We start from the raw sequence: 12,466 nt of genomic DNA on the forward strand, positions 1-12,466 counted from the left end.
GGGTTCTGATTCCTTTGCTTAGGGAGTACCGGGTCAGATTCGACTGTCCTGAGTTCAAAGTCCGTACGCCGGAATCCTGCAAAAGTAACGGTTAGACTGCCCCGGGGGTTGTTCCGGGATCGCCTCTCCGACGCTCAAGTCAGTAATCAAGCTTAGAGAGATGAAGTCTAGAGAGAGATGCTCTGGTTTGTTAGGTAAGAATTCAATACCTTCTCATTGATGAGGGGGTTGAGTATTTATAGTGCTGGGGATTTCCCAACTGTAGGCCAGCTGGGGGGCATTGACAGCTGGAATGCACCATCACAGGTGGGGCCCACTGGAAGCTCTAAGGCATTTATTGGACTGGATTATCCTTGGTAAACTTAAACCAGGAAATAAGCCCAAACAATAATCATCCACTTTCCTTGTATTCTTTATATTTTTCCCATCATCTTACCATTCCTACACTAATTACAATTACAAAAGAAAATATAAATTGTTGGACAAGATATTTTTAATATATATGATTATATGAGGTGGGTCCAGCTATAGTTAATTCGTGTTAGTCTGCATTCTTATCTAGAGTTTTATTATTAGTTCGTTCACATCCACTCTGTTTTGTTTGTTAGGAGAGAATTTCAAGTGTTTGTCAACAAAGAATTTCTTGTCAAGAATTAGCAAGAGGAAATGGAGAGCCAAGTGGAAGGTAACAGATCAAGGGTGACAACGGTCGATTCTTTGGATCAATGGGAATTTCTTGTCAACAAAGCCAAAAACTTGGCTTGCCCTGTAAGTTTTTTTTCAGCATATGTTTGAGAAGTAAATCTTGCAAGTTCATATATGTTAGTTTTTTAAAAGATAGATTATAATGAGAATGATAGCATAGTAAATTTGTTTTTTAAAAAATAAATTCTAATGAGAATGATAGCGTAAGCTGTAGAAGGGATATATAAAGGGCCCTCATTTATCATACCGTCCCGGGCCTAAAAATTGTCAGGACCGGGCCTGCATATAACTACCTAGCATAGTTTTTATTTATGTTCTTTTTCTGCTTATCTCAGTAATTTTTTTGCATTCACATACCCAATTTTGATTTGTTCTAATTTCTAAATCTGAGTGAAAACTGTTGTTTTTTGTGACAAATTTATATGGGATTTTTTTGGCAGATTGTAGTTCACTTTGGTGCTTCATGGTGTATCCCATCAGTTGTTATGAATCCACTTTTTCAGGAATTGGCCTTTACTTACTCTGATGTTATGTTTCTCACTGTTGATGTTGATGATGTCAAGGTAATTGTATTATTGCCGTTCACAAGGACTTGCTTTCGTGATTTGTGTGGATTGGTTTGATTGCTTAATTATATTGCTTCTACATGCAGCCTTAAAAGAACTGAAATTGCAGAGGAAAACACAGGATATGTGAAATACATTTGTTAGTAGAACTAAGTATCATTTTGTGTTCTGAAAACTGAAGAGCTAGTGAAACAGGTCATCTAAAGTTTTGAGGGTTTGTATTGTATTCTTTGTTGTTTTGATATTCCTGATGACTCATAGTGTAGTTACTTGCTGTTCTTGGTTATTGGTTATTGGTTGGAAGCCTGTGAGGAGAGGTGGCTATTGGCCGGGTTGACTCGAGCTCCGAATCCTAGCCCCGAATTAGGGTCACCTGTTCAGGCTCAGTTTTGAGATTCGACCTCAATCAACCTAGCCCGATCTAGTCCACCTAGTAAATTGGTTGCAGGTCGAGCTTTTAAGTCACCAATCCAGTTCGATCTGGCCACCATGGGTAATAAGTTTGGTTATTTTGTTTAATTATTGAATATTCTAAATTTTGGACCAAACTTGCCCAGCTTCTATATAGCTTAGTGTGCGGTCCAATATTCGGTTTTTCCAACCCATCCCGCCACTTGACTGACTGGGCACTGGCCGTCTGTATCCGTGATCATTAATTCTTTTTCTTTTTTTGAAAGGAACCCAACAAAGGGACTACTTTAATAGATTGGAACGAGCAATGTCCACAATAGAGCTAGGAAACTCACTAAACCAAATGCGCTCTCCCATCTCAACAGGATGAACATGAGCCAAATCAGCCAATACATGAGCTATATTATTACTACTACGCTCAACAAAAGACCAAGAAACACACTCGAAACCTTTAGTTAAAATAAAAATATCTTATAAAACCATTGATCCTTAAATATGGGTTCAAATTTATATCAACTCGCCACTCTCCACAAGGGTTATGTAGGACTGTCCCCTATTTGAAGTCCTAACCTGGTCATGTCGACTTAGGCGTCTATCTGATATCACAGAACTCAATCTACGGGGAATTACCGAATTAGGATAGTCTAAAGTTCTTTCTTCAAGTTATTATTTTAAGATCACAACACCTAAGTCCTACTCCTAACCAATAAAGAAAAGACTATTTGCCAACCCCAATTCCCTCCTCAAGCTAATCCAAACTGTTCATGTTTCCCGTTTCCCCCTTAAGCAAATTATGACCGTTCAGGTAAGAACTGGACTCTCTAGTAACTTTCCAGCTGTAGAGAATTCCGTTTTATTCATGGCACCTCAGTATCTAAATTCCTCCAAATCGTCCTTTTCCATTCTACTACTGGATCATAACTATGCTTTATTTTGGATCAGTTGATATGATGGTTGGAATTTGTATGTTCAGTGTGCTACATAACTAGATTGCATGTATCGATTGTAATGTCCGAGTTCAATTTGAGAGAACTTACTTCTGATTACCAAGTATTTGAATTCTACAAAAAATTTGTGATTGTTGTTTAACCTCCCTCTGAAGAACATTGGTTGGTGATTTGGAACTTATAATACAGTTTTTGATGTTCAGAAAGTTGCTTCAAAGATGGAAGTGACGGCTATGCCAACATTTCTTCTGATGAAGGATGGCATTCCAGTTGATAAGCTGGTTGGAGCGAACCCAGATGAGATAAGGAGAAGGGTAGAAAGTTTTATTCAGTCCAATAATGGAGCATACATGGCCTAGTTGTGTTGTGCAGTCAGAAGTGTGCCATCATATACAAAATACATAGCACATAAAGTTGATGCTTTTTGTTACAGAAAAGAGAACGTATCTTGTTTCTGGTGCAAGACTGGTTGTCAAGTGTAAACAATGGCATTAATAATGTGTGTATGAAATATGAACTGTAAATTGTTCATGTATTTATGCTTGATTGTTGGCCTATATGACACCAACTATAGTTTAGGTGCCGGAAGTAACACCGCACAAACGGGTAAACATGGTAGCATTGAACATTATGTTAGGTGCGCTTAATGACATTTTATACATCATAAATTTCACTGAATTCGATTACTCTTTATACTTTTTTTTAGTATTGTCAAGGTAAAAATAGGGAGTAGGAAACATAACACATGGTTTTTCAAGTGGCTAAAGCAGGAAGAATTGGTATAATCTCTATTATATAAGGCAACATATGGGGGACACCAAAAAATAGAAAAAAGAATTTAAGAAAAAAAAAATAGGGAGATAATTAACTTTTCATTTTGAATGAAAAAAGGGAGAAAGTAGGACATTTAAACTAAATATCAGATTTTTTTTAGAAAAAACAACATTTAAAGACAGTTTTTCTACTCAAAAAAAAATTATTTTCTACTTTATATGTTATCACACGATATCGCACGCATTGCGTGCATGTAACGCTAGTCTATTGTAATGCGTCATTAGGTGCACCAATAATCAAAGTCAGTATCGTCCTTTACATCCCATATTGAAGTTGGTGTTGCTTTATACGTCCACTTTACTCGAGGCTGTTCCTTACAAACAATTAATAGTTGGTTTTATCTCTATTCTATATGGGAAGAGGGGTAGGACACCAAAAAATAGAAAAAAGAAAAAAAAGCAATAAATGAATACAAAATAGGAAACTAACATATTCAGAGAATAGAGATACAACGTGCACACAAGGAATTGTAACTTCCCAATACAATCCCTAATTATATGGAAAAAACTAACTGCAACCAAATAATCTTAGGTAGTGTTTGGAAAATTGTATTTCATTTCAAATAATGGATTTGAAATCTGGATTTTAAAGTTTGTATTTCAATTCCTAATCATTGTTTTGTAAAAGGGGTTTGATAGAGGAGAGAGAAATAGAGGTTTAACAGTGGAGAGAGTAAAAGTGTGGGTTAACTAAAGGAGAGAGAAATAGATATTAGAAAGAGAATGAGTGAAGTTGGCATATAGATACTCATAAAGTTGGGATATATATGAGGAGAGAATTTCAAATGACAAGGTAATAGCTTGAATTTTAAATTCTACTAATATAGGCTTTTGATAAGAATTTGGACAAATTCCATAATTTCAAATTTCATATTATCCAAACAATAGATTTCATCCAAATACGGGATTTGAAATGAAATCTTGCTATCCAAACATAGCATTAAAGCACTTCCTCAATTCGTCCTCTTCTCCTTCTTACCTTTGCATGATTTCCCCTTCAATTCTTCCTCTTTACACCTCACAGAAAGACATAAAATATCCAAGACACACCAAATTAGGTAATCAAATAGAGATTAAAAAAACAGTGATTTGTTCTTAATAATTGCTTTTACAATTTTATTTGATGAACCCGTCACTTTTTTTTTCAATGTGAACTTCATGCAAGATACTTTTCACTAATACTCCACAAGCCTTGCAAATTACAAGCATATAAAGACAAGATTTTCCTTACTTTTCTTGCACTGTATAAGGTGTTTTTTAAAAATTCCAACAACCAATTTCAATGTAATCAACATTATTGATTTTGAGAATGTCTTTTGTGCAAAATTTATTCACGACAGGAGAGGGGCAACTAGGCAAGTCTCATTTACAACCGGTGCAATCGACCAAGTTTTTCTCACATGCAAACAAGAAAGTTAAAGGATTTTAAACTCACCTACTTAATTGCAATCTGAAAAAGAATCCTATTATTGATTACAAACTTCATCCTCTACCTTCAATTACTACAGTCGAAGAAAGCTACCCCTCTAAAACATAATGGTGGAAGGGAGCGATATTTGAGTCCAATAACACACACCTGGACCAAGTAGTCTGTAGTCCTAATGTTGATGAAATGGTACAATCTACACTTGGAAGTGTTCTTTTAGGAGGTATTAGAAGGGTTTAATATAAAGCCTAGCAAAGAAAGAAACTAGGAACTGTAGCTTAAATACATTTGAACCTACTTTGCATTAATGATTCCACTTTCTAGCATTAGCAATCATTTAGCATTAGCAATTATGTTAACAATCAATTTAGAATGAATAATAATATTTCCTCTATTTTTTATATAATAGGGATGATATTATATCTCACTTTATAGATTTTCTGCTCAAATTCAGCTTTATGTTCGAGTTTGAGATGTATATATTTAACTTTTAGTTTGATATGTTTAAATATGTAATTTATAATAGAAATATTACTTTAGTTTTTGTAATACAATAAGCATACAAAACTACTAACTATATATTAATCATTTGTAAGTATGATAACTCAAAATTTCTGAATCGAATTAGAATATAAGACGTCAAATTCCTACATGGACCCATATTAATAAGGATATCAACAAATTTTAAAAAGTAATTAATCGTGCTAAATAAATTAGAAGCTAAATTTACTAATTATTGTTAAGTAAATAAGAAGTAAAGTTATTAAGCTCAAAAATTAAAGTCATACTTATATAGTAACTTATAGGTGTATATATAAATATTTTAATAGTTACATGACGATTACGATACCAAATAAAATAAGAAAATACAATTACAAAGAAAAAAGATACAATATAAATTAATATCACATTATCTCAATTATAAAGTTAAGATTGACATATGTAGTTTCGTGATGGACGAAAACGAAACACAATAAATGCAACAACAAATACGAAACAGAAAAAGACATCACAGACAATCACTCACACGTGAACAAAGATGGACATGTGAATGCTAAAAGACGATCTAAATATGCCCGTGAATGTGAAACTTATATAGAAAGAGCTAGATGTAAGTATGCACTTATTTAACTTCACAAACGACTTTGCACGCATAGCGTGCATATAAGGCTAGTAAGTCAATTATTGCTAAATCATAAGCACAAGTTTATTACTATGAGTTATTGATTGAGATAACTTTTTACATATATTTATGTGAGGAACAACAGGAGATTCAATCCCCCAGAGAGTTAGATTCCTGTTATCTATCCATGACCGATATAAGCTCAAAACTTCCTTCACAACTTTTAATGGCTCCTTTCCATGCCTCATTAGTCATTTTGTAGTTAACTTTTAAAGTGGCTTTTATTTCACTCATGATTATACGGAGCAATTATGGGGATGGGAGATTATTTTTTGGATAAGAGTAAACAAAAATTAGTTGTAAAGAAAATTTTGAGTTTTTTTATTCTGTATGCATCACTTGTAGTTCTGCAATTTCTCGATTATCCAATTGTAAATCGAAACCGTAAGTTGAAATCTATATCTAGGCTCTGTTCGATTGGATGTAGAACATTATAATGTAAAATTTAATTGCAAAGCTAATTTTCCTTTATTTGATTTGATGTGAAAAAAGCTATGAAAAAATGAAAATGGAAGGGGAAGGGGAAGGGGAGATGGAAGGGAGAGGATGAATAAGAGGAGAGTAAAAAGTTGCTAAGATCAATCAGCCTCTGTAATACCTCCTACAAGATCATCTCAAAGACGCTTGTAAACAGACTCAAAAGCATAATGGGAGATCTGGTAGACAAGTACCAGAATGCATTTGTACCCGGAAGACAGATGGCTGACAATTGCCTAATTTCACATGAAATCACGAGCTGGGTTAGGAAGAGGAAAAAAGGCAATAGCTTCACGGGAATTCTGAAGGTTGACTTGAGTAAAGCCTACGACAGAATAAGGTGGGACTTTTGTAGAAGCTATGTTAACAAAAATGCAATTCCCGGGAAATTGGATAAACTGGATTATGCAATGCATAACAACAGTCTCTTACGCTGTCTTAGTTAACGGGGAACCTTCTACTAGCTTTATCCCCACTGTGGGGCTAAGACAAGGAGACCCTCTCTCATCCTACATATTTATCCTGTGTATGGAGGTCCTCTCAAGAAATCTCTCTCACCTCCAAGAAACTAGAGAGTTAGAAGGCCTCAAAATTGCAAGAAATGCCCCGGAAGTTTCCCACCTTTTCTTTGCGGATGATGCCCTTTTTTTTCTTCAAAGCCAAACCAAAAAATTGTTGGGCAATCAAATCAGCCCTCTCTTCCTTATGCGAGAAATCTGGAGAAAAAATCAATTTCGAAAAATCACACGTAATCTTTAGTCCTAATACACCCCAAAAGTTTATGAGAATCATGAGAAGACCACTAGGGGTCACAAACAAGGAGAAAATTGGCACATATCTTGGTTGCCCAATGGAGGTGGATGGCCGGACCACCTCAACTTTCAATGATATAGTTACCAAAACCACCAACAGGATACTTACGTGGAAGTTCAACAATCTATCTCAACCAGTAAAGCTAATACTAATAAACACAATTCTCACCACTCTAGCTTCTCATATCATGACAGTTTATCTCCTCCCTAAAAAAATCACAAAAAAACTCTCTTCGATCCTTCTCAGATTCTGGTGGTCATCGTCAATGGGGAAAACTCCAATTTATTGGAGGAAACAAGAACTGCTCCACAACCATAAATACCAGGGAGGGCTAGGTATGAGAAACATTGTGCACGTCAACAAGGCCCTTCTCTTTAATCAGGCTTGGAGAATCCATAAGAATAAAGAGTCTCTTATCCATCAAATTTACGTAGCCAAATACAAAAAAGACCCTGTGCAAATGGCTATAGACGATGAAGTTCCGAGGAATAGTTCTTATGCTTTTCGTAGCCTATTCAAAGCTGGGTGCGCTCTCAAGAAAGGTTTGTACAAAAAGCTAGGCAACGGGAAGCAAATTAGAATAGATAGGGACAAATGGCACCCGAGTAAGTTTCTCATCCCAAAGATGCTAGAAAATCACGTGGATAGAACCAATAATATCATAATGGTTAATGATCTGATAAACACTAACAAGGAATGGAAGGCAAACATTATTTGGAAGATCTTTCCACCGGAAGAAGCAAAGGAAATTTTTGCGGTGCATATTCCGCACGAGGAGTGTGAGGATGACTTGGAATGGAGTCACACAAAATCGGGTAGATACTCAGTGAAATCGGGGTATTGGCTTCTTCATCAAGAAGCTCATATACAAGACGATAAAGCAACTTTCTGGAAATCCTTCTGGAAGTCGGATATTTTCCCAAAGTGGAAACACTTCATATGGAAAATCCTTAACAACACTATACCATCAGCAGACAACCTCATCAAAAGACAGATTAGAGGGATAAATCCAGCTTGCTGCCTATGTAAGAAGGAAATGGAAACAACAACGCACCTGCTCAGGGACTGTAGCATCGCGCAAAGAATTTGGAGCTCCTCGATGGGCATAGTAGCTTCACAGGGATCTCATTTACCGATTCAGTCCTGGATAAGAAACTTTTTGAACCTTCTCAAAAAGAAGAAAGGTGAACAAGCCCTCGAGATGGAAATAAGATTTATATCTACTCTATGGGGAATCTGGGTGCACAGGAACGAAGTTATCTTCAAGGAATCGTCAGTAAATCCAAGGAGGATAATAGAGATCATCAATGACCATATCCTCAGAGCCAGCAAAGGAAAAAACTCTCTCAAGGTTAGGACTAGAGATCAAACCAGCACCACACAAGAAGAACAGGACGCAATGCTCAATTGGACAATAGGGGATAAAAATACGCCCAACGTGCAAACCATCCTAGTCGACGGAGCTTGGAAGAAGAATTCTAAATCGAACATGTGGCAGGCCGCAGTTGCTTGGAAGAATGCGAATAAAGACCCCAAAGAAGAGTATGCTGCAAGAATATATGCAAGCTCGTCAGAGCAAACGGAAGCGTACGCAATCCTTAGAGCAATTTCGGACATGGAATGGAGAAGTGCTGGGCTCATAATAAAAACGGATAATAGGGAAGTCATTCTCGCGTTGAAAAGCATGAACGAAACAAATAAGAGTATAAGTAATATAATTAAGGATATTAAGCGAATAGCGAATAGTTACTTGTTTGTAATGTGTATTAAAGTTTCAAGGGAAGATATTGCTCCAGCGCATAATCTTGCTGTTAAAGCAAGAAAAGGCTAGGGCAAACTTCCGGTACTTTTGTTGCTTTTACCTGTTGCCAAAAAAAAAAAAAAAAAGTTGCTAAGAAGAATGAAGGAAAACATATTTTCCCTTTTTTTTTGAAAGGAAAATGATTTACACCTAGAGCTCTGTTTATGGAAAACTTGTTTTATACCCCTTTCCAAACCAAACAACGGAAAATGAGAGGAAAAGAAAAACTTATTTTCATGAACAATATTTTACACACTACCAAACAGAGCGTCAAAACAATTATCACCTGGAAAATTATATCACAACCGTTTAATTTACTGTCATTTCATCACCGAGATGAATATAAGAAAAATATGGATGATATCTTTGAATTTATACTCAACACCTACCGCATTGGCGCATATATAAATGGTACGACTATATATATTTAAGCATTTGCTTGTGATTTAGGGGGAAGGGGGTTGAGGGTGTATGTAACGCCCCGACAAATTTCACAACCTTAATCGTCAGCGGAAGCATAACTTAAGCCTATGTGTTATGACCCACTAATAAGATAATAGCCTACAATGGTCTCTTATTCATACAAATGATCATCTTTATGCAATAAATCATTACCCATAAATACAGAGTATTATAGATAACCCAACTATATACAGAGTCGCTTCAATTCAACCTTTCCGGAGCATCTTTACATAACTAATCCTAAGCTATCTCCATAATGCCTGAATGATTTCATAAATTAGAGAAAAGAGAAAACACAGAAAATAACCTTAAATGAGTTGAGAACTCAGTAACTTCACTCCAACCCGTAAAAACGGTTTTAGTTCGTAAAGATTTTCATGCACAAACATATATCACATTATATTGGTAATTGTTCGAAAATACCAGAAAACATCATCGTTGAATAGTCTGCTGACAAAGAACATTTGCGTGACCATAGTTCATTGGCAAGTACAGGCTTTGGACATAACATTAACTTTATCATATGACCCTTTTGGTCCGTGTTCATTCGTATATTGTAACATAATTCCTCCACCTGTAACTTACCCATTTGCCAGTTTAGTTCATCATGCCAAGCCAGCAGAACCACCCACTTTTACAAACTTGCACGTATTCATATTTTCGTACAATACCCGTAATCATAATAGATTCATAATTCATATAATTATACTTCATAAACACGACTATTCATAACATTCATGAGCATTCATCGAGTCATAGCATCACATAGTCATATCATTACAATGTCATATCCACACATTCGAATACATCATTGCACATAACATATACGAGCATGCATAATTGCTAGACATGAAAGGTTACACAAAGCATATACGAGCATGCATAATTGCAAGACATGAAAGGTTACACATAGCATATACGAGCATGCATAATTGCTAGACATGAAAGGTTACCTCGTACACTATTCCTTTTCTTACTCCTTAAGTATCATCATAACTTAGCCTCCAAGAATCGTCATACATGATCTCCTCAAAGTTATAACACATGACCCATAATCAAAAATCATCCACTAAACAACCAAATGATCCTTGCATATATCACCCCTAATTTTATAACTCCAAAATGTCATAATATAACCTATGATTAAAAATTACTCATCCACGATCAACCATCAATTTTTGCATGATTACTAAACTAGGTTGGTTATTAACATTATTGTAGTTATCTAAAATATTAGCGCTAACCTCCTACATTAGTAGTTAATAAACTTATGAAGTTATTTATACAAGTTTAGTGTTCTTAATACTCTCTTACAAAAATTCAGATTATAAGGACTATTAGTAACTAATTAGTTCAACCTAGCCTTTTTAATTAATTCTTAATATAATTATCAATCCAACTAGTTAAAGGTTTAGTCTAAACCAAGTGATTTAATTAAATCCAACCAAATAATCCACTTAAGCCCAATAAGTTGAAGCAACAAAATTAACTTAGGTGACTTAACTAAGTAAATCAGATTCTAAGTCCAAAATTATGTTTAACTTAATAAATTAAACCAATATAGTCTAATAAAATACTAAATCAGCTTCAATTTAACTCCATTAGCCCAACAATTAATAAGTAGCTTAACTGACATTATAAGAAAATCAGATTTGAGCCCAACTAATACACATGCAACAATTGAATTGAGTTGGTCTGACTAATGTAAATCAATTTTTAAGCCCAACTTAGACTAATTATCAAAAGGTAGTAATTGGGCTTGCATTATAAAACTTGAATTCAGATTTAGGGGTCGTTTGGTTCATTATTTTTGTGTTTTAAGAAATGGAATTAATTATCGATTCCCTTTTTTCTTGTTTGGTTCAACCCCTCATCAGATGGTAATGGATTCCCCCAATTTGTTATCTTCCCCCCCTCCCCTCAAGTAACAAAATCCATTACTTGAAGTTAAGGGTTACCCTTCATTTCCATTCCTTGGCTTGAACCAAACACTCAATAAAGATAACTACCTTTGTTACCATTCCCCTCCTTTATTTGTATCCATTCCCTTTCCATTTCATATCTTGAACCAAACAACCCCTTAGAGGGGAAATAAAAGAAAGAAGGAGGTGTGTTGAACCTCTGCTACTAAGAGCAGCGAAGTACGAGAAGCAAGGTGAAACGAAGTTCCGATAGAGTGATCCGGCGAGCTCGGTAGTCGACGGCGACGACGGCGGGACAATTCGGGGCGAAGGTCGTTGGTGGTGTGCGCGTGCAGCAGGGCGCGAAGATGCGACGAGAGAGAGTGCGAGAAAGGAGATAGAACGCGAGTTGTTGGTGGAGCTCCGGCGAGCTGCGGGTGGTCGGCGAGTGCCGCACAAGTGACCGACAACTGTCTTGCGTAATATCTTCCCCGACTTTTTAATTTCTCTTTTTTATTTGTCAATTTCTTTCTCGACTTTTGATTTTCTTTTTAATACTTTTGTACTTCCAATTGGTTATAACATGAGTAAACTAAAGAGAAAGGAAAATTTCTAAATACAACAAAAAGACAAAAACTGGAAAAAAAACTAACCAACCCCTTTGAATAAATAAAACCCCTCCCCCTCCTCACCACCACAGTACCGCAGTAGCGACCCCTACATCATCAGGATCCCTCCCTGGTCGGGCGACGCCGATAAGCGATAACCGTCAGAAACGCTATTATCGCACGATGTCCTCCCGCCCTTACCCTCGCTGGAATCAGACGACCACCAGGTAGCAGGTATTACTTTCTTCCGTTGAAAATGAATTTTGATTGTTTTGAGTTACCCATGACCATGAGTGATTCTTTATATTAAATGTAGTTAAATTTCTGTGTTTT

The 12,466-nt window shown here is 36.0% G+C and overlaps 2 protein-coding genes across 2 annotated transcripts; both read left to right on the plus strand.

Moving 5' to 3' along the window:
• The first annotated feature begins 388 nt into the window (after positions 1–388).
• On the plus strand, positions 389–3,168 carry LOC104901089 (thioredoxin-like protein CXXS1). Its single transcript, XM_010688635.4, has 4 exons — positions 389–515; positions 609–768; positions 1,146–1,268; positions 2,833–3,168. The coding sequence occupies exons 2-4, from the start codon at positions 667–669 to the stop codon at positions 2,986–2,988; spliced, it is 381 nt and encodes a 126-aa protein (XP_010686937.1). The 5' UTR covers positions 389–515; positions 609–666; the 3' UTR covers positions 2,989–3,168.
• A 4,653-nt stretch (positions 3,169–7,821) lies between these two features.
• On the plus strand, positions 7,822–9,192 carry LOC104898717 (uncharacterized). The gene has a single exon (XM_010685818.2). It carries the CDS (start codon positions 7,822–7,824, stop codon positions 9,190–9,192), a length of 1,371 nt encoding a protein of 456 aa, XP_010684120.2.
• Positions 9,193–12,466: the final 3,274 nt, after the last annotated feature.

The sequence above is a fragment of the Beta vulgaris genome, chromosome 8 (genome assembly GCF_026745355.1).
Source record: "Beta vulgaris subsp. vulgaris cultivar EL10 chromosome 8, EL10.2, whole genome shotgun sequence".
In the NCBI taxonomy this organism is placed as follows: domain Eukaryota; kingdom Viridiplantae; phylum Streptophyta; class Magnoliopsida; order Caryophyllales; family Amaranthaceae; genus Beta; species Beta vulgaris.